This window comes from Ahaetulla prasina, chromosome 2, assembly GCF_028640845.1.
Source record: "Ahaetulla prasina isolate Xishuangbanna chromosome 2, ASM2864084v1, whole genome shotgun sequence".
NCBI classification, from domain to species: Eukaryota; Metazoa; Chordata; class Lepidosauria; order Squamata; family Colubridae; genus Ahaetulla; species Ahaetulla prasina.
Window position 1 is genome coordinate 172,336,801 of NC_080540.1, and position 27,707 is coordinate 172,364,507.

General features: G+C 42.0%; 1 protein-coding gene across 3 annotated transcripts; it reads right to left on the reverse strand.

Annotated features, from left to right (window-relative positions):
- CXXC1 (CXXC finger protein 1) lies at nucleotides 1-26,745 on the reverse strand. Of its 3 annotated transcripts, XM_058173435.1 has the most exons (16): nucleotides 26,608-26,745; nucleotides 25,863-25,978; nucleotides 24,403-24,503; nucleotides 22,512-22,654; nucleotides 20,081-20,239; nucleotides 19,889-19,915; nucleotides 18,393-18,542; nucleotides 15,485-15,592; nucleotides 12,767-12,951; nucleotides 11,643-11,850; nucleotides 8,017-8,127; nucleotides 5,040-5,089; nucleotides 2,625-2,721; nucleotides 1,932-2,084; nucleotides 1,502-1,652; nucleotides 1-769 (listed from the first exon to the last, which is right to left on the reverse strand). In XM_058173435.1, the coding sequence occupies exons 1-15, from the start codon at nucleotides 26,608-26,610 to the stop codon at nucleotides 1,506-1,508; spliced, it is 1,758 nt and encodes a 585-aa protein (XP_058029418.1). In that variant the 5' UTR covers nucleotides 26,611-26,745; the 3' UTR covers nucleotides 1-769; nucleotides 1,502-1,505. The 3 variants fall into 3 exon arrangements, with proteins under 3 accessions (XP_058029418.1, XP_058029420.1, XP_058029421.1); XM_058173437.1 differs by lacking the exon at nucleotides 18,393-18,542 and having other exon boundaries at nucleotides 15-769; XM_058173438.1 differs by lacking the exons at nucleotides 18,393-18,542; nucleotides 19,889-19,915 and having other exon boundaries at nucleotides 41-769.
- Nucleotides 26,746-27,707: the final 962 nt, after the last annotated feature.

Here is a 27,707-nt window from a genome sequence, read left to right on the forward strand (position 1 = left end):
AAAAATGGAGCTATGAGTGCTTGATGAGTCTGGCTTTCTGCAAATTATTAGTTATGATAGGATCCAGGGATAGAAAGATTCATCTCGCAGGTACAGCAAAATGGAGAGTAGACAGTTGTGATAGGATGAAGGAGCAGAGCAAAGAATTAGTATGATTTTCTTTTTTTAAAAAATTATACAATCTCCATCCACAGTAAAACAAACAATAATATTCCTGGGTATTTTATTTAATTTTTCACTTCCAGGCAGTAGTACACACAATAGGCTAGTACATCTGTGCAAGACTGCCCTCCTTTGCTCTGATTTAACAGCCTCTAATCGCTACTTCCAGGTTCTCAACAGAAGCTACACAGAAGGGCAATGGGAACCTATTATCTATAAAGATCTTTGCTGCAAATCTTGCTCCAATGACAGGGACGATTCCAAGCCAGTGAGAGACAAGTGTTTATTGTCAAGGTGGGGAAGGGCAGGGTTAAAAAACAAGGAAGACCCATCACTACATTCCTTTCTCCAAGACCCTACTGTCAGACTTCTACCTTAGAACTGTAATAATGTAAAAAAATAATTAAAAAAGGACTGTTCACAGCAAGGCTATAATACTGACACAGAGATTAGGGTCAAGGAAAACTAGATTCTACAGGAGTGATGGGGAGGGTGGGCTAAAACCAGACAGTTTTAATGCAAAAAGAGCTTAAGAAAAATAATTTAAAAAGATCCGGGTTCAGTTGGCACTGAATCATGAAGGCCTCATCAGCAATCAAGAAAGCACCTGCAAAAAGAAAAGAACATCAAGGTAAGAAATACAGTTTAGATTTTAGATTTATGTGTTGCATAAACCATAGTTTTAACTAACCAATAATTTGCTGCACACATATGAACCAAAAAAACCAGACAAGCCACACTATGGCTTGCCATAATATGTGAGCTCACTCTGTATCTTAGGTGAGCCAGGAATTACAGTTGATGTTCCCTATATCTTCTTTTGTTACTTCCATTTTCAGCATCATAGGAAGTTGGTATAATCAGTTTTTGGGACTCAGATTTATGACAATGGCTGATTGGATCAGGTATAATACACACTATCCCTAAAACAGATATTACATGCTGTATATTTACCAGCAGCACAAGGAATTGTAGGATAAATATACACATATGGCCCCTTCTCTCCATTTCAAGGAGGCATCCAGCAGTGGTGAAATCTAAAATTTTACTACCGGTTCTGTGGGCGTGGCTTGGTGGGCATGGCAGGGGAAGGATACTGCAAAATCCCCATTCGCTCCCCACTCCTGAGGCCAGCCAGAGGTGGTATTTGCCAGTTCTCCAAACTGCTCAAAATTTCCACTACCGGTTCTCCAGAACCTATCAGAACCTGTTGAATTTCACCAGCAGACATGCCCTACACTTTCTTTGCCTAGACTCAGGAATTCCTTAAGAACTTGGATGCACACATTCAATCTTTCCCAATCAAAAGCCCAGAGTAATACCAGGCCAATTAACTCACCAGCTCAACGATCAGTAGTTGTGCGCAAATCTGTGGTCAGTGGATCATGCTGGATTGTCTGATGCAACATGAGGGCAAGCAACCCAGCCCGGTTAGTCATAGCCATCCGAACATTTCGTTCCTGCTCAAACAGCTCATCCAGCTTGTACCACTGCCAGTGAATAAAGACATCCTAGATTACCATCTCCATTCTTAGATCAACCCCAGGAAAACTATTTCTTCAACAGGTCTATGTATAGAGAAGGCTCCCTGTTCACTCCTCGACATCTCCAGGTTGATCTGGAGCCGAAAAGCTGAAGAATTGATGCCAGCCCATGTGAAAAATTCTGGACTAGAGAGGCTAGTGGTCCGATTTATAAAGTTATTTTTAAATAAATAAATGTTTAACAAAAGATTACGTCTTTGTATTCCTACAAGAGCCTGAACATACCACACGCACTCGCTCCAAGTCCACCTCAGCCCGGCGCAACTTTTCCCAGCAGTAGTGTCGATTGCATTTCCGTTTGGGCACCCGGCAGAAATCTCCAGTGAGCTCAAACACATCTTTTACCATGGGGCACCCACACACCTCGTCTGCCGAAACCTATGAGAAAAAGTCCGAGTCAAGATTCAGCAGGAGAAAACGGGAGTTATGTCTACCCTGGCCAAATATTGCCCCATCCTATGATACCCCAAAGGCAGCTAAGGAGAAGGTGCAATTCTAACAGTATTGGTGATATAGATTTGATCATTCACATAACTTATTCTGGACAGTACAGTCTTCCAAATCTGGGGAAATATTACTCCACCATGCCCCCAGTTAAGGGTTCAACAGATACTGCCAGAATCTGTATAAAACTTAGTTGGACTTAAATATGTGTGTGTATATGTATATATGTGTGTATCTGTATACACAAGCACACACACACACACACAATATACAATACTTAAATCCTAAGATTTAAAAACTTATTTTTATTCGGAAATGAAATCCAGATCAGTATACAGCAGTCTACACTTTCCTTGCACTGTTAGCAGAAACACAGAGCCCACTTTACATACTTTTCTACTGAATTCTGACCAATGGTTAACTTCCACAAAGATCTACCCTGGCCCCTCAAAAGGAATACAACTCTGTGCTTACTTTTGGGTCACGGGAATGCTCTGGGCACAGGACTTGCAAGCGTTTGCAGTATGTCTTGCTTTGTGGGTTGTAGACATCACAGAAAAGACGAGTAGCTCTGGGAGGGGGAAAAAAACCAACCATCACCATGCATCATTTTACACACCTCAAACACATCTCCCACTTACTTTTTTTTTTCCCCCTAAGCTAAAAAGCCTGCAAAGATTTAGTACCAACCATTTGTACTCTTCCTATCCGGATATAGAGGCAATTTTCAATATACAACTGGTCATTTCACGATCATCTAAAAAAAACATTATTTAAAACCCATCCTCAAAGTTTATGATTGCTGCACCAGCCCATGGTCATGTGATCCCATGTTGGGCACTTGGCAAGCAGCCTGCATTTACAAGTCACACGACCGCATTTTCCAAAGCTTTCCAGCAAAAAAAAGCCCGTTAGAGAAGCTGCATTTGGATTTACAACCATGTGATTTTCTTAACAACCACAGTCAGTTGCTTAATGACCATCGTAAAAATGGTTCTAAAATGAAGTCCAGTCACCCCGTGACTCAACTTACAACCACAACTCACAACCAAAATTCCAAGGCTAAATCGTGGTCCTAAGTCAAGGAGTACATGTATTGGCAACCTGCTTCCTTGCCTTATTGACACATCATGCTTTTAAAATGGAGGCTGAACTCTGCTGTTACTGGAATTCATTTGTCTATATGTATGGGGTGGAGACACTTCCTGCTTCTTTTATAACCTTTGCTAACTTGATTATTGATTTATTTAGTTCACAAGTTTTATAGCTCTTCCCCATCTACAATCTCTGAGCAGAGTATGACAGAGTAAAACTACAGATTCAGAACAAAAAAAAGAAGACACGAAACGTCTGCCGCTTGGTCTATGTCCTCCTCACATCAGAATATTCTCACTGCATAGTCAGATTAACCTTGGCAAGCCAAAGCTTCATGTAAACTGATATTATGCCATGTAGGGTTTCATAGATCTGCACTTTGAATTGGTCCCAGACACCTTCTTCTAATTACTGCAACAACTTTAGTAGTGGAGTTAATCTACTGTGATAGAATTAGCTCATCAACAGTCTAATCATAACATTTTGAATCAGGTTCTGGATCGTATTCAAAGATAGTCTCAAGAAAAGTGTGTTACAATAATCCAACTGAGTAATGATCAAAGTATACATTATTGTGGTTGAAGTATCCTGCTCTAGGGAGGATCATAATTGGCATACCAGCCAAGCCAAGGCAAGCAACACAAACACACTCACACAGCTTGTATTTGCTGTTTAAGCTGTAGCCACAAATCCAGGAGAACCCCCAGATCACAAACAACTGCCTTCAAGAGATTGTCGCCCCATCCAAAATAAAGTAGCAGGGCTGGAGTTTGCAAATGCTGAACAAAAAGCTACTAGGTTTTGCAATAATTCAGTCTAAGCCTATTTAGCCTTATCCAGATCCCGACAACCTCCAGACAAGCTTTCAACAAAATTCCTAATCTGACTTGGGGTAGCAATGTACAAGTGGATGTCATCTACACACTGATGGCATCTCACCCAAACAGTCAGGTGACTTCTCCTAATGGCATCATACAAGTTTTAATTAATAGGGCAGATAGCACTGAACCTCGTGGTACTCTGGATTGTAGTGCTGGCCATCTCCTTCATTACAGACTTAAATCACCCACACAAGGAGCTCAGTGTCTGTGATCCCCCAGTGTTTGAAGGCAGTCCAGCACGATTCTATGGCAGCCCAAAAGGTCTAACGGTACCAAGATCCAAACAAAAGTCCTTCACCAAGGGCAAAAGAATGTGGTTTCCATTCATTCCTTCTGAATCCTCACTAGCAGCAATCTGACAGTCCATTTCTTCTAGCTGAGTAATTACCACCTTTTCAATAACTTTTCCTAAAATGGGAAGTTTGGAGCATGTTCACACAAGTGAACATGAGCCTAGGAAGTTTAAAAAGATCAAAGTGGTTATGTAACAGTGAAGACACTTATAAACAATTTCACACACAAATATATACAAAGTTCCCATCATAATTCCAGCAGAAACACACATACAAAAAGAATGACAATGCACTGGCAAGGAAAGGAAATATAATTGGATGAATTATAAGGGGAGAGGGGAAAATTACCACCCTCATTATACAAATAGTTATTTGAAGGGAGAAAAATGTCTTTCTAGAAGAGAAATATCTATTTATCTGAAAGAAAGAGGATCCTAAAGATGATCCTAAAAGAGAGGGATTTATATTATTTCTTTTCCCCTGTCTATTCTTCCTTGGGAGGGGATGTCTTAACTTTAGGACCATCTTCTTTTCAGGAAATTCAGGTAGAGAGAAAAGATATACTTTATCTCAAATGAATAGAAAGAGCCTGGGTGGCCAGTGTTTGATAGATTTCTTACCCTTCAATACGTGTCGGATACATAGACCCAAAAGATGTCTGGCTCTCATACTGCAGAGGGAAAAAACAGTAAAGCACAGTTGTAAAGTCTGAATAGAAGAAAAATATCACGGTCATTATCATTATGTGAGGAAACTTCAATCAATACTATAAGTGTTAGTACCTAACGTGAAAGCTCAGAAGACTGCTTATATCATGCAACCTTTTTTAAAAGGGTTGCAAGATTTTGCTAATTTCAAAAGTGGAAGTACAGGTAAACCCAAAGGTGCTTTTTCAGGAGGCAACTGGACTTCCTTGTTTTTTTCTTTGAAGATGTTTTGCTTCTCATCTAAGAAGCTTCTTCAGCTCTGACAGGATAGCAGGGAATGGAAGTACAGGTAAAGTTGCCATTAAGTGAGGGTTAAAGGTAAAGGTTCCCCTCGCACATACGTGCTAGTCATTCCTGACTCTAGGAGGCGGTGCTCATCTCCGTTTCTAATAGCTGAAGAGCCAGCGCTTTCTGATGACAATTCCGTGGTCATGTGACCGGCATGACTAAACACCAAAGGTGCACGGAACGCTGTTACCTTCCCACCAAAGTGGTCCCTAATTTTCTACTTGCATTTTTACATGCTTTCAAACTGCTAGGTCGGCAGAAACTGGAGCAAGTAACGGGAGCTCACTCCGTTGCGCGGCACTAGGGATTTGAATCACCGAACTGCCGACCTTTCCGATCGACAAGCTCAGTCTTAGCCACTGAGCCACCACAACCCCTACGTCAGGGTTACCTGTGTTCATATGAGGCACTGACAACATAATAGCAGCAGGGGGGAAGGGAAAAGATTGGAGGTGAGCAGCCCTGTGGAGTACTGTGCGATGAACCATCGACGGCAATTCAGAGAGGGGAGGGGAAATATTGAGAAGACTAATGGAGGAGCAAGTGGGAAAAGGAGTTATACAGGCTTCACTATCAGTAGCAGTTTCAGGGAGGAAGTAAGGAAGGTGATAGGAAGACTAAGGGACAAGTGGGAGGTGGGATTACAGTACACAGGTAGTCCTCGACTTACAACCACAACGGAGCCCCCAAATTTCTGTTGCTGAGACATTTGTTAAGTGAATTTTGCCCCCTTTTGTGACCTTTCTTGCCACAGTTGTTAAGTGAATCATTGCACTTGTTAAATTAGTAATATGAATCTGGCTGCCCCATTGACACTGCTTGTCAGAAGTTGCAAAAGGTGATCACATGACCCCAAGACACTGCAGCTGTCCCAAATATGAAATGGTTGCCAAGTGCCTGAATTTTGATCACGTGACCATGGGGATGTAGCAATGGTCATAAGTGTGAAAAACAGCCATAAGTCACTTTTTTCAGTGCCACAGTAATTTTGAATGGTCACTAAACAAACTGTTATAAGTCGAGGACTACCTATACCATTCTAAGTATACAGCCCCTGCCATGGCAACAGAAGGACTGACACACACTACCTATAACCTTCACTCCTTATCAGCCACTAATTGGCTTTTTCCTCAATTTACCCCCAAATCAATTTTTATTGTGTCTTATTTTTATTCTTTGATGTTTTATGTTATAGTTTACTGTCCAAAGTTCAGAGTTTATATGAGCAGCCATATAAACATTTAAATAATTCACACCTGCCCTCAACAGCCCCATTTGTTTCACCACCTGAAAATGTTCCATGCATGGATGTTTTGCATATTCCCTAAAGGTTAAGTAATCTTTTCTGACACGTTAATCCCCGAAGCCTTAATTATACAAACTTGGGGGAAAATAATAATAGTAATTTATCTTCATCTAATGAATATTGCTTGAATAAATGGTAATTGGCTGGCTTCATAAATCACATGAAGCTACAAATAAATACCTGGACTTTCGTATTGTTGGACCTGCATTCTCAAATACTCTTATTTAACTGATAATATGTTGCCTTTTTCTCAAGGAATTTTCCCATGTTTTTAAATGTTTTTCACCATCACACACCACTTGGTATTAAGGCTGAATAAAGAATGATTAAGATAACTACAAACATAGCTAACATGAATGTTTCCGAGGCTTGTTAAAAAGAAATCATTAACAATATGATTTGCTGTTGCTGCCCAGTTTGTATCTTATCCATGGTCCTGAATGCTGTGAATTTGTGAGTTAAAAGGCAACTGGAACTGAGCATATGACTATTTTTTGCAAATCATATTAAGCCACAGCTACCATTTAAATATCCAACAATAACATGGTTTAACATGGTTTATTTACTGATGCCTCTCAATATTTTACATCATACTAACCTAAAGCAAGGAAGACAACTTATGGCTTGGGTATAAGTAGTCCTCAGTTGATAATGACAATTGGGACCAGGATTACTATTGCTAAGTGATGTGGTCATAATGCAGTGTTAGGGGACCACATCACTTAGTAACAGCAATCCCAGTTGTCATCATCATCCCAGGACTGCAAAGGTTATTAAGCAGGAAGAGGCAGGGTCCCAGGTGTGCAGGAGGATGTGTCATGGGAAAGGTACTGCAGGTAGGCATTGGGGAGTACAGGTGGGCAGGCCAGTGTGATAGGAAGTGCCAGCAGGCTGGCTAAGGTAGCAGGCAAGCACTGGGGCGTACCAGACCAACTAGGGCAGCAGAGGGAGCAACGAGAGTTGCTGGCAAGCACTAGGGAGCACAAGTAAACAAGAGTCTGTTACAGAATATGATGTCCCAGGGAATCTCATATTCCATAGTGGAGCTCCTTGGAAAAAAATGTGCCAGGAGCAACTTGCTACCTTTCCTATTAGCTTCCCAACTGACTTTGCGTTGAGATCATGGGGTTGTTGCAATGGTTGCAATTTTGCAGATTGGCTGTAAATTCCCCTTCATTCAGCACTGGGTGTCGCTGAATGGGTGGTTGTAACTCAAGAACTACCTTGTACAATGCTTAAATCCTTCAAAATGCAATTCAATAGCACACTGAAGCAGCACTGGGAAAATCGACATACCTTGGCATAACATCTTTCCATGTGGCGAAGGGCAACTTTGGGGTTGATGGGATGGCCACAGGAGACACAGAATATCTGCAAATCTGTGTCGTCACTGTCTCCTTCACTGGTCTACGAAACAAGCAGAGGTCAAAACAACAGTGAATTTTAAAGAAAATAGCACCTTAGCTCATATGTATAGAACTTTTAATCCAACCAGGCAAGCAAAGAAGAACCAAGAATCTGGCAACAACCCAACTGCAGAGGATTATGTTTTGGCAGTCATGCATAAAGCAGTGAGAGGGTGGTTTGGTTTTTAGTACAGCTTGTGGAACAAATCAGATGTCACGGGAAACACTCAAAAAGCTAAGCCTTAAAAAGGAGCCATTGGTGTAGTGATGAATATGCTGGGCTCGAAATCAGAAGGCTGCAAGTTCTAGGCCTTTCTCAGGCATGAAAGCCAGCTGAGTGACTAACCGTCTATTTCTCTCTCAGCTAAATTCACCTCACAGGATTGTTGTTGTAATGAGGAAAACAGGAGGCAGGAATGTCGGGTAGCCTGTCTTGAATTATATCTTTTTTTAAAAAGTGGGGAAAATATAATATCACACAACATTAATTAAAGAAACCATACTATCATGAAGCACTTATATGCAGATCTAGCCATTTTCCCAACCAAGCTTGCAAAGCCAGGTTATTAAGTCTCTTATCGGGGTGGGTGGGTGGGGTGGGGTATTTATGTGCCTTCTGCCATCTTGTGCCACTATACTTCTGCCACTCCCGTCTTCTGCCACTATAGCAAGGTGCGATAGCCCACAGACTGTGGCGAGCACAGCAAGCAAGAGTTCCTGTGGCTGCCTAGGTGGCAGCTGTGCAGGAGGTGCTGTTCAGGTTGGTAGCAGAACTGGAGGACAGAATGGGACTTTTTGCCTCGATCTCTTGGCGGTGCCTGTTTCTCCACCAGGGTTTCGCCTCCATGTTATTATGCCTCAGCACTTTGGGCCACGGCCCCTCTGTCCCAGTCCCTTTGCCGTTTTCCTCTACAGCCCACACACACACCCGGTCTTTTGTGGCTGGATCCTTCCCCCGTGTTGCTCTCAGCCACCTCGGAAGGCTCCGAACTGACACAGCCTCCCTCTGAACTGCAGCCCCGCTCTACTCCCAAAGCCCTCAAGTCCCTGCACCGATTGGCTGGTTTCAAACTGTCCTGTGCACCCAAAAGCCTGACACGAACTGTATTGCAATGAATAGGCTTGCGGCGAAGGAGAGAGTCCATAGCTCAAAGTGCCGAGTCATAATAACACGGAGGCAAAACCCTGGTGGAGAAACAGGCAGCGCCAAAAGTTTGAGGCGAAAAGTCCTAGACCCACTGGAGGAAGCAGAAGGATGTGGAAAAGTGCAATGTATACTCTGCAGCTCATGTTGAAAGCACTCTTGAAGATCTGGTCTATGGTCTCCAAAGAGGGGTAGAGGCAAGCCCAGTACTAACAGACCCTCTCTGCCAAACTCCCTCTGGTAAAGCCTCACAAAGGCCCAGTCATTTCCAACAAGCAGAAGTCTACGGACCAATTCACCAGGAGCTCTTCCAACACAAGTTATAAATGTAGGCAGCGCTTCTGGGAAGTCCTTGTCCATTTCTTCCACTTCTGCTACCACCCAGAGTGACTCCCCCATAGCCATCTTCACTTGGGGAGCCACAGTCACCTCCCCAAGCAACAAAGTGCACCATGCCTTGCTATCCTCTCCCACTGTACTCTCCACTTTCTGCAGACTATCACACCTCATACTGGCAGTGGAAGAAAGGGCTCCTTCTTCTGCACTGCTGCCCTTGCCTGCCAGACCCAGTGAGTTCCCTTCAGCAGACAAGGCTCCACTGCCCTTGTCTTGCACATGCTGGGTCTGCACCAGGTCTTAGATCCCAGGCCAGCAGCGTGAAGAAGTAAGTATATGGCAAACATCAGCTGGAGACAGCAGCAGTGCGGGTGGGAGAAGGGCAGGGCAGCCAAATGGGTAGACAGTGGGAAGATAGACAGGTAGAGGGAATTCAGTGCGTCCTGAGGTCATGAATTTTGATCATGTGACTGCAGGGGTACTGCAATGGCTGGAATTTCAAGGACCAGTAGTAAGTACCATTCATTTAATACTCTCATATCTGAATGGTCGCTGAACAAATGGCCATAACCTGATACCATGGCCATACCTGTAATTTTCTTGACAAGATTTTCAGAAATGGTTTGCCTTTGTCTTCCTCTTAGGGCTGAGAGAGAGCACCACTAGATAGAGTCATCCAATTGGCATTGTGGCCAAGGAGGGACTAGAACTCACCGTCACCTAGTTTCTAGTCTAGTGCCTTAACCTAGTCACCAGATTGACTCTCTAGGGCAGGGGTGTCCAAACTTGGCCCCTTGAAGAGTGGTGGACTTCAACTCCCAGAATTCCCCAGCCAGCATGAGCTATAAATATGAGCAAGTTGCTGGCTGGGGAATTCTGGGAGTTGAAGTCCACCACTCTTCAAAGGGCCAAGTTTGGACATCCCTGCTCTAGGGCATAACATAGACTAATAAATTGTACCATTTTCATCCAATCACACTTCTCAATACACAATGGTGATTCTGCTCCAAATCAGCCTTGAGAAATCTGTCCGATTTTCTCAAATAAGGTATTAGGTAACTGCCACCACATCACTACTGACCTGTTTTCCACTAGGGTCTGCCCACTGTTTTTTGTCCTCCCAGCCAGGAAGATGAAAAGTTCAGGGCACTTTAACTGCTGCAGCAATATCACACAGCAGATAATGGGTTCAGGCTCACGGAAAATTCCACTCAACATTCACATCAGAATGTGCCATACACAGAGCAGGAGGAGGTAGGCAATTCAATATACTCCACGTACTGGATTATACTTTGTTAATATAATTTGAGGAAGTACAAGCATTTGCTTAGGAAATAAAGAGACAGATGTTCTGCTATCTGCTCAAGAACATTCTAAAAGAATTCCCAGTATGAGCTAGTATTCTAATCAAGAATTATTGCTATTTCCTCACACATTTGAAGACTGTTAACAAAAGAAATGGTCAGGAGTTTCACCATTACACTTTAAGTTCAACCTAGAATTATACTTATCAGGTTTGGCCAGTCTCAATTAGTCAATGAGGCTAATGTAAGCAAACTCAGGACAAACACAACGGATTGGCGGAATAAGTCGTAGCTAAAGCAACTGATTTCTCATTCATTAATTCATCAAGACAAAGAGGACAGATATCTTATCTTTTAACAGCGTTTCCTCTGTGGCTTAAATCAAGAGTTAACAAAGCTTCGCACAGCCACTACAGCAATGAAAAAGATTCAGGAATGACTGCTTGGTTCTTCTGACATTATAGAGATATAATGTAATTTGGGAATACACACAAGCTACTGGTGTTTAGAAATATTTGCAAATCTATGTCTATTTATTTATTTATTTCCATTTCTACAGCCGCCCATCTCAATCAATGGCTCTGGATGATTTGCAATCTAAGCTGCATAGGTGAAAAACAGGTATATAGAGTTAAGAGGCCAAAAAGCTCTAGCTGTATCTATCCAAGCTCCCCTATCTGTTCTAAGATGGTGTCCAACAATTTTGTCTCCTCCTCCACATTTTCCAGGTACCTCTTCATCTTCCTTGATAGCCTGCTGCTTAGCCCGGACAATAAGAGCTTCCAATTCATGGAATTTGCGTTCCATTTCTTGTAATTTAAGCCGAGCCTGCTGCTGCTCCCGCCTTATCCGCTCCAGAAGCTTCTTGCCATGCTCCTCCGCCACACATGGACTTTGTTGCCACTGCTGTATGCGTTGTGGGAGGATCTCATAGATGCGACTGAGGAAGGGAAGGGAAGGGAAGGGAAGGGAAGGAAGGAAGGAAGGAAGGAAGGAAGGAAGGAAGGAAGGAAGGAAGGAAGGAAGGAAGGATGGATCACAGATCATTATGAAAGAGCAGCGATCAAATGCAACTTAATGTTATCCTACCCAATTCATATGCCTCAAGGGTATCATAAACTTGGGACTATTTAAGGCAGCGGCCCCCAACCTTTTGGGCAACAGGGACCAGCTCCACAGAGACAGGTTTTTCCCCAGACCGGAGGGGGCCTGGTTTGGTGTAATGCCTGCATTCCCCAAATGGGGCTTTGCGTGTTTGCACGGCCCGGTTTTTGCCATGCCACAGACTGAGGGTTGAGGACCCCTGATTTAAGGCATAATAGAACAGCAAATGTTTCAGATGCTTTTAAAGAAAAAAAACCATGAAGGTATTTTATATGTGTAAAAGGAAAAGGTGCTTTAAAAGTTCTCTGTGCACTACAAAAATAGTTCCCCACTGTCCTAGTCTACAGCAGAGACAACCCATGGGAACAAGAAAAATATTTCCACCCCAAAGACTGGCATCAGAGGTGCCCATGTGCTCTTCTACCATAAGAGGTTTCTATTACACCGCCCTGAGTCCTTCGGGAGAAGGGCGGTATAAAAATTGAATAAAATAAAATAAATAAAATAAAATAATAAATATTACGGATTGTGACATTAGTTCCCCAAACTGTTCCTTTTAGTTTCATCATAATTCTACCTTTCCATATAGCTGAAGTTGGGTGGGAGGGGGAGGAATCCCCGTATTTCACTACCAATATCTTTCTTACCGTTTCATCTCCAATTCCAGCTCCACAAGCGAAGTCCCCCTCCCCTAATCCATGATGAAAGGTAAACCCTGAGGAGAAAGAGAACCAAGGAGACATAGTTCTTACTTGGCTGCCAACTTCATTCCGCATTCATCGGAGCAGTACTTGGAGGTAGCCCGGGCAGCTTGGATGCAGCCGGGGCCCAGACATTGATGTAAAGAAGACGGATCTTTGGCATCCACCCGCTCGGCATGCTTTGACCTGTCACGGTGTTTCTGCTTCTGCTTGTGTCGCTTATATTTCTCCTCCTTCTGCAGAGCAAGAAGCACAAAGAGGGCTCATATTTAGAGAGATCTCCAAACGGAAATCAAACCACTTTCAGCCCCTTTCTTTCCCCCAGTGAGAAGATTCTTAATATGAAGGCCATATTTCTCAACCTCTAGAGTCCTATTTCTTGGATACCTTTGGTGGTGGTGTTTTTTATGCTCGTTTTGTTTTGGGCATTCAACAGATGGTTGGTTGAAACTGGAAACCAAGGCCAGGCTCAATGTTTCTCAACCTCATCCACTTTTAAGAGGTGTAGATTTCAGTTCCCAGAATTCCATGGCTAGCGTGGATTCTGGTTGCTGGAAATTTTGGGAACCGAAGTTCACACATCTTAAAGTGGATGAGGTTGAGAAACACTAGCTAGACTGGCTGGATCCTGACCTGATCTAAACAGAGAACACTATTTCAGTATATATAGCAATTTAAGTCCTGGATTTGGGAAGCCCAGATTCTCCATCTTTTTCTTACTAAAAAAAAAAAGGCTACAAGCCACCACCTATTCACTTTAGCATCTCCCGTATGACTAAAGATAAAGGTTTTCCCTATCCAGTTGTTTCTGACTCTGGGGGCAGTGCCCATCTCCATTTCTTAGCTGAGGAAGCCAGCATTGTCCAAAGACACTTCCATGGTCATGTGGCCAGCATGACTTTACGCTGAGGTACAGGGAATGCTGTTACCTCCCCACTGAAGTGGCGCCTATTTATCTACTCACATTTGCATGTTTTCGAACTGCTAGGTGGGCAATTCTTGTATTTTTATCTTCAATTAAAGGCAGGGTGGGGAAAAAATGTTTCTATGTGATATTCTGCTTTTCCTTCAGAAAGCAGATGGTATCCTTCCCTATCTCTTTCAGTCTGAAGTACTTTAGACTAAGAGATGGTAACTCAGACAAAGTCATCCAAAGATTTTCAGTTTAGGTAGGGATTTGGTCCTGGGTCTCCTCACACATATGGGAGGGAGCATACTGCTTCCCTTTCGCCTTTCAGCCCCAATCCAGGAGCCCTCCAAGCAGTCACATTCACGACAAACTATTTCTGTGTTAAATTTACTGACAAATTGACCTTTATTTCTTTGTCAGTAAATTGAACATGTATGTACGTATGTATGTATGTATATATGCATGCCTTCAGTTACTGATGTCCCTCTCTCCTAAGCATTTATTTTCCCAATCAAGAAGCATCTCAAGATTCTGTGGACCAAGTCCTGGTTTTCTCCTTGGGCTATACCTCCCTTTCTTTTCCCAAAGGAAAAGAAATGCATCACTATGGTTTACCCCAAAAGAGTCCTCCCAAGTGCTAGTATATCATTTGTTCAAGGCTGGGCTTGCCATCTACTCAACTGTGCTTTTCACAGGATATTTTATATCTTCATTAAGATGCAATAAAACTCAGAATACACATATATTAAGATGAGAGCAGCTGACAACTATCCTTGCATGCAGTGAGTAAATAATGTCTAACTGTTCTCGTGAAAAAGGCAGATAATAATAAAAAAAAAAGACCCATCTTTGCCCCAAAGATCCCACAAAGCTGTTACCGAAGAACAAAAACAAAACTGACCTCAATGGGCCTATCATCCCACTTAGTGTATCCGGATGATCGTGTCTTTGTAGCACAGGTCTTATCAGGCTGCAATGACATCTCTCTAGCGCGATGTTTCTCAACTTCAGCAACTTAAAAATGGGTGGGCCAACTCCCACTTGAGGAATTCTGGGAAGTCCACACATCTTACAAAGTTGCTGAGGTTGAGAAACACTGGTCTAGAGGACAGGCCCCCAACCTTTTGGGCACCAGGGACCGGTTCCGTGGAGAGGTTTTTCCGCAGACCAGAGGGAGCATGGTTTCGCATGCTGCCTGCATCTCATGGATGGGGCTTTGCTTGTTTGTGTGGCCTAGTTTCTGGCATGCTGCAGCCTGTTGCTGGTCATGGACCAGGGGTTGGGGACCTCTGGTCCAGAGGATAGCTCAGCATCAAGATTCATATTTTTAGGCACCCTCCTTTTTTACTGTTGTTCTATTTTGCACATCCAGCACATGTCTGATTGCAACTGGTAACCAAGGGAGTTTGAGAGCCAGTGTGATACAGCAGCTAAGGTGCCAGGGTAGGACTGAAGAGACCTAGGTTGAAGTCCAATTCTAACATGGAAATTCACTGGTTGACTTTGGGTTAGTCACTCACTCTCAGCTCAGCTATAACCCATAAGGCTATCGGTTGGGGGGGGGAAATGGGAGGATGAAGAACTATGCCTGCTGTATTGAGCTCCTGGATGAAAGGCAAAATATACATCTAATAAATAAATAAGTAAACTAGGAAGTTCTTCTGTTTCTGACGTCTCAGACTTGGCTATTTTAAATCAAGGAGGAAGAAAATGAAATATAGGTCCCTCACAAACCATAAAGAAAGCCAACTTCGATGGACTTCTAAGCACATTATGGAAGGGATTACAGCTTTAGAATGTGATCTTCTTCCCAAAAATCCCATTTCCCATCTTGGCAGCTTGCCCTGTTGGGTTCCTACCTTCTTCTCAGACTTCTTTTCCCTGCGTTTGACGTGCTTCACTTTCACTGCACGTTTCCGCAACACAGGATCAAGGAAGGGCACATCATCTGTGTCACTGAGCCATGGCTAAAAGAAGAAAGACGACAAAAAAAAAAGTGGGGGGAAGATTAACATTTCCAGAACAAGACTTTTAAGAAAAGTCAAACAGTCAGTCAGCTTTGCTTCCATTTCTTCTTTCAGGAAATACATCTTGTAATTCTAGTACTCTGGCCAGCAACTCATTGTGTAATAGAACCACTTTGAGAAAAAAGATACCAGGGTAATAATACATGTTGGGATTATTTAAAAAGAACGATGTAAATGTAAAATAGAAATGTATTTAATACATGAAACTGCATGTTCCAGCTCCATTAATGGCCAAGTTGTCACAGATGCTGACAATCCAAGACTTTCTTTTCTTCATGAAGATTGGAATTTAGAAAGGGAAGCACATCTGGCCTAGGAGTTAACCCTGCTGATCTTTAAACTATTAGTTAAGCACACAACATCATCTCAAGTTGAGTAGAAATTCAGTAACCTTCTCTATTGCAGGCAACCATAAAACTGCTGGTTTTATGGGAACCATAAGAATGTAATATCTGCCTTGGGCTCACTCTGTGAATCACTCTATCCACACAAGTTGTTTCCAGCTTCCTAGGATCTTTCTAACGCATATGAGTTATAATTCTTAAATGCCCAGTTAGCATGGCCAACAGTCATGGAAAGTACATACCTTTGCCAGTTAGGTGCTTTATAGTTGTATAGCTAGTCTTCGCTTTAACAACCCTAATTGGGATCAGCAGCTCTGCCACTAAGTAAAACAGTCACTAAAGCATGTGACTGTGACTTCCAACTGGAAAGAGACAAGACTACACAGTTCCACACCTTTAGCTTTTGTTTGACTCCCCTGCCTTTGGAATGCCCAAGTGCCTGCTTACTGTCTTGCACACTAAAAGCAGTGTTATTGCACTCTAGCCCAGAGATGGGAACCACATGCTATGCTTTACTCTCTTGAAACCCCCCTGTCTCCAATCTTTCCACCCTATGGGGAGGAGGGGGAAAAAGCAAGCAATTTATGTAGGCAATCTCCTCTTTGCCTCACCCTTTCTCGCTGCCAGTGCAATCATACAGCTTTTGATGCGTAAAAGAGCAAATAGTTTACTGTCTTGAAATCTCGCTCCAATTTTTCTGCTCGGGGGGTGGGGGGGGAGAAGGGGAACTCCTTCACAGAAGAAAGAGATTGGAGAGAAAAAGATTTCAAAAGAGTACTGCTGGCAGAATCACATTGCTTTCAGCGTGAAGAACCAACAGCTTACTTTCTTGCAATCCCTTTCTCTCCAATCTCTCTGCTCTGCACTCGGTGTGTTTGTGTAACGTTTGTGTAAGAAAAACTCATAAGTCAGGCATAAGACAATGCATACTGACTGTAATAGCAATCACATGACTGAAGAATGCTGCAAAGGGTGTGAATAAGTTATGAAGTTATTTTTTTCAGCACCACTGTAACTTTGGTCAGTAAATGAATGGGAGGTAAGTGAGAAATATCTATATCGGATATAATTGCATCAATAGAGCACCTAACTAACAAAAGTATATTATTATGCCTTAAGATGCATGGTACTGTCTCATTAAAAGAAATGCCTAAGCCAGCATCAAATAAGCAAAATAAGACTGGCCATTTGTAATAATAAAAAAAAATGGATCTTTAGTGCCTATTACACTATAGTTCTCTGCACAGATAGTCCTTGATTAATGGCAGTTATTGGGATTGGGAATACTATCTCTAAATGATGCTATTGCAAAGTGCAATATCATGTGAACACACCAACTTACAATGGCAGTTCCAGCTGCAGGCATGATTAGACGAATCCCACAATGTCACATGACTGCCATTTGTGACTTCCTGCAGGCTCCTCCATTGACTTTGCTTGGCAGAAGCCAGCAGGGAAGATCACAAATAGCAATAACATGGTCAGGAGACACTGCAACCATTGTAATTGCAGTTGCCAAGTGTCTAAATTCCAATCAAATAACTGTGGCGATGCTGTCATGGCTTTGAGGATCAGCCATAAATCTCTTCAATCAGCACTGTTGTAACTTTGAGCAGTTGCTGAACGAGTGATCATAAACCCAATGGCTACCTGCACTTCCCACTACAGACTCAGATAAGTATGCCATAGTAACCTTTTCTAAAAGAATTTGAAAAAACCAAATTACACTAACGAAATAATTTAGAAACCGAATCAAAGGTACATATTTTTCCAGATATACGCCATGGGTGGCAATTTGCAAGAGCTTCTCTGACAAAGCAACAGCAACATCTCTGACCGCTTACAAATATTCTTAGTTACGGGCTAGGGGCAGAACTGTCCATGGAACAATGATCAATAGTGCAGCTTCTATGAGAGACATGAAACGTCCATAAGAAAACCTACGGGCGGTTAAGCAAAGGGCAAACAGGCAAGCAAAAAGCCTAGAATTGGGAAACTTTGCAGAAAGAGAGGCAGAGTAATCAGCAGAAAAGCAGAGCTGAGAGGAAGCAGGGTAGAAGAATCAGGAGGAGAAGATAAAGGAATAAGGGGAAATCAAGGCAAAAGAGATTGCTGGAGAATAAACTGAAGATACGAGGCTCAAGAAATAGTCGAAAGTGGGCAAGCAGGGAGCTTTAAATGCTGAGGAACTGGGTCGAGTCCCACATGAAATGTTGAGCCAAACATTTTGCTAGAGTTCCCAACACCTTTGACAGATGTCTTTCCACAGCCCTGAATGACATCAGGAGGGGACCCAGGACATGCACTATCCTAAGGCAGTTGTGCTACCCAAGCAAGCATTACCCTGCCAACATGACCTAGGAATCCCAAGGCAATGGGTCTACCATAGGTCTCACCAGATTCTGATCATCGAAGGCCCCTGAGCAAAGCTCCTGATACAAATCGGGATCTATGTGCAGATCATCATCCGACAGAGGCTCAGGTGTGGCAGCCGATTCTAGCTGTTCCTTTAGCATCTGCAGATCATCCTCCCGCCCCCGTAACATCTATTGAGTGATCGGGGAAGTGGGGAAGAGAGCGGGGAAAAAGCAGTGAGAGAGGAAAAAGGGGGGGGGGGAAGAAAAGAGAAAGAGAGAGGAAAGCATTAAAGAAGCCATCTGCCCGGCTTCACAGAAGCACCAGGCACCAAGACAGTGCAAACACACCCTTCTGTTCCTGGGCACAGAGTGTGGCAAACAGAGAAAATGGGGCTTGCTGAAGGCCAAGCGGCAAAGCGCGAGCAGCAAAAAAAAAAAAAAAAAAGAATCCCCAAACCCACTTCTTTTTTTTAAAAAAAAATAAAAATTAAAGAGGAGAGGAGAGGAGAAAAAGGCTTAGAGCTCAAAGAAGCAAGGCCAAATGGCCTGGCAAAACCTGCCACCTGATACAATACAGAAAGCATGCAATCTGGGTCTTCAAGCATAGGGCCTTTCAAATATGAACCCGCTTAGGTGTTAAGCCGGATCTATACAGGCAGCAGAATGTGGTGGAAATAAGATGAAAGGGGTGGACTGCATCACTAAAGAGAGAAAAGGCACAGCAATCAACAATGGTTGCCTTACTTGGGGTCGGAAGAAGACGACAACAAACCTCAAACAATTAAAAAGTTTGGAAACCCCAAAGTAGGGCAGAGGAAAAACTTTCTCCCTGCTGTGTTGGTCTTCTCTTTTAAGTGGGAGAGACACATGGTGCACGTGATATGTACAAGTAGTCCTTGATTTATGGCCACAATTGAGCCCAAAATCTGCCGCTAAGTGAAGACAGTTGTTAAATGAGTTTTACCCCCATTTTTATGACCTTTCTTGGCACAGTCAAGTGAACCACTACAGGCGTTTACATTAGTAACCCGGTTACTAAGCGAATCTGACTTTGCTTGTCAGAAGGTCGCAAAAAAGGGGATCACCTGACCCCGGGGACACTGCAACCGTCATAAATACAAGCCAGCTGCCAAGTGGCTGAATTTTGACCACATGACCATGGGGCTGCTGCAACGGTCGTTAAGTGTGAACAATGGTCATCAGTCACTTTTTTCCAGCGCTGTTGTAACTTCAAACGGTCACTAAACGAAAGGTTGGAAATCGAGGACTACCTGTATGTAAAAGAGAGAGGTTTCACCCACGATCTCAAATAGTTCAGTCCACCACTTCTAGGCTATCGCCACCTCATTGTATTGGATGTATAGGCCAACCTTCAGTCTGCTTCCCTATCTAGGGAAAAAAAAAAAAATCCCAGGAGTCCCAAACTTAGCACTCACCTATTATCTTAATCTTGATTATTAAGATTTTTTTTTAAAAAAAAAAGAAAAAAGAAAAAAAGAAAAGAAAAAAAAACTGGAGGGAAAAAGGAAACTTACCGAAGCTGGAAAATATTTATAGGACTCCTAGGAAGAAAAGAATGGGAAAAAAAAAATCACGTGTGAGCTACACACAACCAACAGCTTCAAATTCGAGGTGGCTGCCTCTTGGGAGTGAGCAGCCAAGAAAGTGCCCCCTAGAGAAAACATGCAATGATCTCAGGGCAGGGAATTGCCCAGCATGACACTCACCCGAGCCCGAACTTGGCACTGCCTCAGGCGGCATTTCTGACGGATTTTGTTAGGCCCGCCAAACTTCTTCATGTCCCGGCAGAAATCACACTGCCCACAGTCCTCCGTGCGCCGGCAGGCCTCACATTCTCCACACATGCGGGCCGAGCGCTTGATCTGCTGCAAGTAAGAAAACAGACAGATGTGAGAAGGGCTTTGAACCTGAGAAATCCCATCTGCTCTGTCCCTGGCTTAGTCCCAAACACTTCCCCCTCCCCCCCCACCCCATCATCACTGTGTTCCTCAAAAGAGCCAGGATGCACAAGCATGGACTCAAGATTAATCACCGGCAAGGACCTCCAGTTCAGGTTTACGCAGAAGTAAGCTTCATCTGTTGGGTTTGGTATGTGAATAGAAGGGGAAGAGGCAACCTTCTCATGATTGAGGGCTACACATAATATTTTTTGGCTGTCTTGGGCTAATAATGGTAATAATGAGTAGGTTGGGAAATAGGACTGGGGGAAGGGATAAAATTAATTGGAAAATCAAGGTTTCTGTTTTTGCAGGGCACGTTAACACTCATTTAGGGTAATTTGTTAACTGTATCGCCGGTGCCTGACTTCTTCTGCTGGCATGTTGCACCAGTGCCGCCGCTCTCGGCAGGATACCATGCGCTTGTTGCGCCGTTGTGCACGTGGGCGGCAGCACTGGCACGATGTGGCATCCTGCCACGAGCGGTGGCACCAGTGCAACAATCTGGCCCCTCAGAAGTTGGGCAGTGGCGTGACAAGTGTTAGGGCGTGAGAGGCCTGGCTGTGGTGATCCCAAGGTAAGCGGGTAAGACATCCCCCAAAATAAGACCTGGTGCTTATTTTGGGGCCCAAAAGGAAAGAGCGGGTCTTATTTTCAGGGAAACACTGTATATACAAGAACGAGTATTCTTTTCAGTGAAAGTGAGCTCGGCCTACAGGTATGAATGCCAGGAAGTTGTTTAGCAGCCTCTAGAAGTCACACACCCCACAATTAAAAGTAACGATAGCTTGTTCAGTTGGAGAATTCAGCTTTCCCTAATACACGGCTAGTGCTTTTCAATTCTGATAAAACCTTCCTAGGTTTAGATCAAAAGTGACAGGATTAGAAAATAGGGAGAAACAAACATGATGGTATCAGTCTTTTCAAAGCTCCTTTTTAAACTTTCCCATTATGGTCTTACTGACTTACATTTCTATGTTTTGCACTTTATAAAACAACTGCTAGTACATAATTCCATATAGGCCAGTGCTTCCCAAACCTAGGTAAATTATCCAGAATTGGGCAAAAGTGGCTTTGACACACGAACACATTACCCCAAGCACAACAGAGACATTTAAATTGACTTAAAGTATTTTATCTATATTGGGTACAAAAGGATTTTCTGATAAGTGGTTTCGGCTAAAGAAGGGGAAAAATGGAAAGCCCTAATATAGGCGATATAAAGGGAATTCTAAAATTGCACGTCAAAATCTCATGACTCCTATTCCACTGTGCATAATTCAAAAGGACCTTTGGTTCATCTCAGATTTGTAGAAAGAATACAGGAGGAAAATGCAAAATCAAAGATGCTTAAACATTAACAAAAGCAACTGATATTGCCCAGCTGATATTTATTCAATTTATATCCCCACTTTATTTTCTACAACTAAAGGCAGCATACAAAGTAATTTAGCATGGCACTATAAGCCTCTTTTTCTAACATTAGGGTTCTGATCCAAGATCTTTTTTTTTTTTAATTATTTCCTCCTCCTCCTCCCCCTCCCCCCCTCCCCCTCACAGGAACTCTGTGAGGTGGGTTGTGCTGAGACAGAGTGACCCTCTATGCCAAAGGGAGAACTAGAACTTATAAATATCCTGGTTCCTAGTACAGACCTTAACCACAACCGTAAACGAGCTTTCTAAATATACCCTAAAGAGGCACATCTGATTTAAAATACATAATTTTGTCATAGTAATAAATAATAATTTGTTTAAGCATTAATATGAGTAACAATGAGGAAAGGGAAGGAAACTCTTTAAGAGAATCTGATTTAGCATATTAACTAAACAGACTGAAAGAAATGCCTTGAATTTACAAATGCAATTTGGCTTCAGGGATCTGTAACTGTCCTACGATCTTCTAAAAGTGATTTCATCTTCTTTTCATCCCATCAAAGGGAAGAACAGATGGGTCCCCAAGCAGCTAGAAACTAAGTATGGCATTTACCTATTTGGCTACATTAAATCTCGATCTTGTGGGTACGTATGTACAGTAAATCTAATGAATGACAATAAACAGCCTGAGCATGACTGTTAGGGAAAGACAGTTGCTCCAATATACTAGTCGAGAACCCAACAGTTCAAATCACGTCAACATTCTGGAGTTAGAATGCCAGGCCCCGTAAGATGATGTAATCTCCAATGTACTCCAACCTCTTACTTTGGAATTGCGGCTCTGCTCCAGTGCCAGTTCTTGGGCTTTCACACGCATCTCATCTTTTTCAGCACGTTCCCGGTCACCTTCACGGTCCTTTTCCTTGGACTTTTTGTGCCTATATCGGATTTCAAGGGTGGGGTCTCTCTCTGCAAGAGAAAGCATGTTATGAGAATACATATCCCATTTCCCATTTCAAAAAAAAAATACCTGAATGTAATTGTGTTTTTTATATTAATACTGTCTTTTCTGTGTTACTTGGAAAAACAGAATATAATCTTAAAGCAATTTCACCCAAAGTAAAGCAAAAGGAACACTTGGGACATACCTCTACCTTTAGAAATAAAACAGCAGGAAGCTAAGATCACTTTCATTTGTTATCTGAAATTTTAAGGAATTTTTAAAAGTTTATATTAGTAATTTAGCATGGCACTATAAGCCTCTTTTTCTAACTTTAGGGCTCTGATCCAAGATCTTTTTTTTTAATTATTTTGATAAACTAGCTTTCTCAGCAACTAAACAACAGGGAACATATGCTGGAAATCCTTAAATACACTTGCAAATATTAAGAAAGAAACTCAGCTGGGAAAAGGAATGTTATAACCCATAAATTTACCACTTGTAAAATGTTGTCAAGAATCAATTGTTTATTAAATTTTCATATCTAATCAATATCTTTTACTATTTGATTAGTTGCTTTCCCATGCCACACATAGACCAAATGTTTGTTTCATTTGTTTCTGTACTTTATAAAAAAACTTGACCCTCCTCAGTAAATGCTTTACACTTTGCCTGATTTACTTAGGACTCATACTGGGCTGGGGGATGGTGGTGGTAAAAAGCCACTTTGCAAAAGTGTACAGGTAGTCTTCAATTTACAACAGGTGGTTTAATGACCATTTGAAGCTATAATGGCACTGAAAAAAGTGACATAACTTTTTCACACTTACGATTGTTGCAGCATCCCCATGATCACATGATCAAAATTCAGACACTGGGCAACCAACTCATATTTATGACGGTTGCAGGGCCCAGGGCCATGTGATCCTCTTTTGCAACCTTCTGATAAGTAAAGTCAATGAGGAAGCCCCATTCACTTAACAACTGTGGCAAGAAAGGTTGTAAAATGGAGCAAAGCTCAACTTAACACCTGTCTCGCTTAGCAACATAAATGTTGTGCTCAATTGTGGACGTAAGTCAAAGTCTACCTTTACTGTTTTCTCTCCCAATTCAGGGGATAAGTTCTCCAACTTTAGTAATGTGCCTGAGTTTCAAGGCAACATATAAACAATGTTTTTCTTATTAGTGGTATGCTTTTATCCCTCTTTTATATACATACATACATACATATCTGAAAGGGATGAGCATACATTACATTCCTTCCTATTTTCCCCATAACAACCGGGGGGGGGGGGGGGTTGAGGGAATTGAGAGTGTGTGACTGGCCCAAAGTCACCCAGCCAATTTTCATAAGCCTAAAGGAGGCCTAGACCTCGCTGTCTCCTGGTTTCTGGGTCAGAACCAATACACCAAACTGGGTCTCCTTTCTCCCTGGAAACTGCATTTTTACCAGTTCAAGCTATGCTGCACTTAATCAATCTTAGTTACTATACAGAACAATTATTCTTAAAGTATTTTTATATTCTACAAAAAGCTTTGCTATATTGAAAGATCAGAAGGTGGTTTAAGTTATTATTGAAGCTTCATTACTGAAGCATGTTTTGCCATGAGATTTTAAATATTAACTTTGAGGGGGAAATCCCTTTAAAATCTAAGTTTCTAGCACACCGCTTAAGTACATATCCATATATGCTTCATGAGACAGAGATTTATCTCTCTCTCACACACACACACACACACACACACACACACACACAAACCAGGGTTTTAAACTTACCTCGGCACTGCATGCAGTACCATTCTCGAATTGCTTTTGCCATCTTCTCCGTAATGTTAATGCAGTGCCCATGGAACCATTCATTGCAATGATCACAGCCTCTGGAGAAAAAAAAAAGAAGTGAAGATTCATTAACCAAATTTCTTCTGCATTTGAGAATCTGTATAAGAGGGCTAATTCATCTGCTTATGTATAACTGTATGTTATCAAGTCAATGCTGACCCCTGGTGACTGCCTGGACAAGTCCCTGAAGTTTTTCTGGCAAGATTTCAGAAGTACTTTGTTACTGCCTCTTTCCTAGGGCTGAGAAAGTGACTGGCCAATGGTCACCCAGTTGGCTTTGCGATTAAAACAAGACTAGAACTCAAGGTCTCCCAGTTTCCAGCCTGAAGTCTTAACCAGACTGGTTCTAATTAACTAAGCATAACAGGGAACTCTTAAAAAGTATAGCATCTTCTATTGGAAAGGGGTGAATAAAAGAAAGATACGATTGAATAATAAATATGTAGATAACCTTCAGTGGATCAAGTTTCTTCTAGCTCTCAAATATCTAATAGGGACCCTTTTTTCCCCTCCTGATGCCTCATGTAAAAGAACACTTGAAGGGAAAATCAAAAATGTCAGAAAAGTTGAAGTTCTGGTCCTGAAAATAAATTCCCAGGCTAAGCATAGGATCCAAAGCACTTTGTTCATTAATTTTAGGTGAGCCACAAACCACAGCTTACGTTGTCAAACTAATAAAGGTAAAAGCAAAACAAAGAAGATCTTAAACGTTGTCATTTCTGCTTTATCACATATAATGGCCTTATCCTGATGACTCCTGTCTTAAATCCATAACTTCACAAGACATTTAACATTTGTCATACTGCTTTTTTGGTGCATTCACCTTAATCTTGTTTTAAAACTACTGTTTGAATTTAATGGTATTCACTTGCTATTGAATAATATTCCTCTGAAGTTACCAGACAGAAATAGCTTCTTCAGTATCAATGCTCTGTATGCCCTAGGCATCATCTGACAATGCTTTTTAGGTTCTTATAGGATTTAACCTCTGGATATATATTTAAAAGTGTGTCAATCTAAACTGTGATTAGTATTTTAATTATTTTCTAATTTTTGCAATATTTGGAAAATATTGGGTAATTTGCCCTAGCAAATACTTTGTTCAATAGAATATTGTCTTTTTTATTATTCCTTTTTACTGTACCCTTCACAGAACCTCTTCTCTTGCCCTTTTCATCTGCCATTAATATCTTTATGTTGAAAAATATTCACCAGAATGAACAAAGTTTTTAAAAACTTAAAATTAAAAATATTCAGTTTTAAAGAACATGTCCCAGAAGATCTTGCTGAAATAAAGCACATATAACACTGTCAAAAGAGTTTTGCACTGGCTGCCATCCTCAATACAACCTCATAACGTGTTCCCAAGTTCTTTTATTCCTTCCAGCAATACTCACATCATGAAACAATTGATATCAGGTTTGCGACAGATGCAATAGACAGGGGCATTCTCTCCATTCTCAGATTTTGATTCTTCGCCCATAACTGCCAAATCAGGATCAGAAAATTCATCCTGAATTCCAGGGAAAAAAGTAGAACGAATTAACGATGACATGGCTATTATATGAAGCTAACAGCAGGACATTCTGATCTTTAAATTGCACTATTTCAAATATTTGAATCGAGCAATGGAAAAATCTTAAAATACATTTTCTAGGGATAAATGGAGATCATGAGATCTTATCCCAGAATGCGATAAAATGGATGAGATTTCAAGGAAGCCCACTTGTGTTGAGCCTCTACCCACGACAAAAGGGGCTGCAAAAAAAGGGGGGGGTTGAAAAATCCTCTTTATCCAGCTTTTAAAATTGGCTCGATAACAAAAGAAGCCAGTCTGGCTCAACGGACAAATCGTCTCATCCTACAGATCCGGTAAGTCCCATTTCCTTTGCAAAACTTAAAGAGCCCAGTTTCCACCGTTGATCAACCCACTGAGCGGTCCCACTAATGGGAAGGAAAAAAAAACTCGGAAGAGGTTCCGGAAGACTCTGCTTCTTCCCCCAACCTGCCGTTCCTCTTCCACGGCCGGGATCCCGCTTGCCCTTCGATCCACATCCTTGCCGTCAAACGGCCCCGCTGTGATAGGATCAGATGCGAGTCAGCGACCCCAAAGGCGGCAGTGGCGATCTGTCCGCTGCTCACCATGATCTCTCCGCTCCGCCAGCTCCTTTCTTCTGAATCAAGACAAGGGGGCCAGGCGACAGGAAGGCAAATGGTCTGCTCCTATCCGTTTCCGCTACCATTCGCTCAAAGGGAGAAATAACATCCGGGTCACTCGATCTCTTCTGCCCTTTACAAAGATGGCCGATTCTCGAAGCCATTTCCGACAGGACTGCACGGGTTTCAGAATTATTCCCAACAGAGTGATTAGCGCCCTCTGTAGGAGAGAAAGGCGATGTGACCGTGCTTAACCATCCTTTGGATAATAGCTTGGAGAAAAAGAGCTCAGTTAAGCTGTTTCCTCGGAGCCTGGGACAGAAGCAAAGCAGCCGGACTTTATACACCAAGCGTAGCCTTATTCAACCTTGAGACTCTCTTCAGTGGGGTACAGCTACATTTTCTGTCGCCCACAGCCATTATTGTTACGCTGTGCTACGACTCTCAGCGTTCATAATGGTCGAAACAATCCCGTGCTAGCTCAGGATGGTGAGAATTTTAGCAAAACATCTGGTGGACCAAGGTTAGGACTCTCTCTCTCTCTGGGATTGTTGAACCAGGCTCAACTAAATAAGTTTTTTTAGTTTCAAGAAACAGGTGATAGTTCTTATTATACCAAAAAAAAAAGCGACTAACAAAGTAGTTATACCGTTTGATATAACATTCATCATAACATATGTTAACATTTGGAAAGCACCGGCCTTTTCATTTGTTGCTGGTACAATAATTTGTGCTGTATGCAACCTTATCCCATTGAGTGAAAATATCAAACAGGGTATCCCATTTGATCATATGATTAAATATAAATATAAATATAAATATGATTAAATAAATAAATCAAATCTGGGAATAGTGACTACTGCTGAAATAAAAATGAGTTACCCTGGGTGAGAAATAATTTTAGCTATGGCAAAATTCTATAGTCATGTAAATTGTAAATATGTTGCACCTTAAATTCTCATTTTACCAATAGAGGAGAATATTTGTAGCTCAGGGTTGAAATGATGAGTTCTGTGCTCTCAAACTTTCATTAATTAGGTAAACATCATCAGTACTAAGTGGGATTTGCTGTCTCTTTATATTTT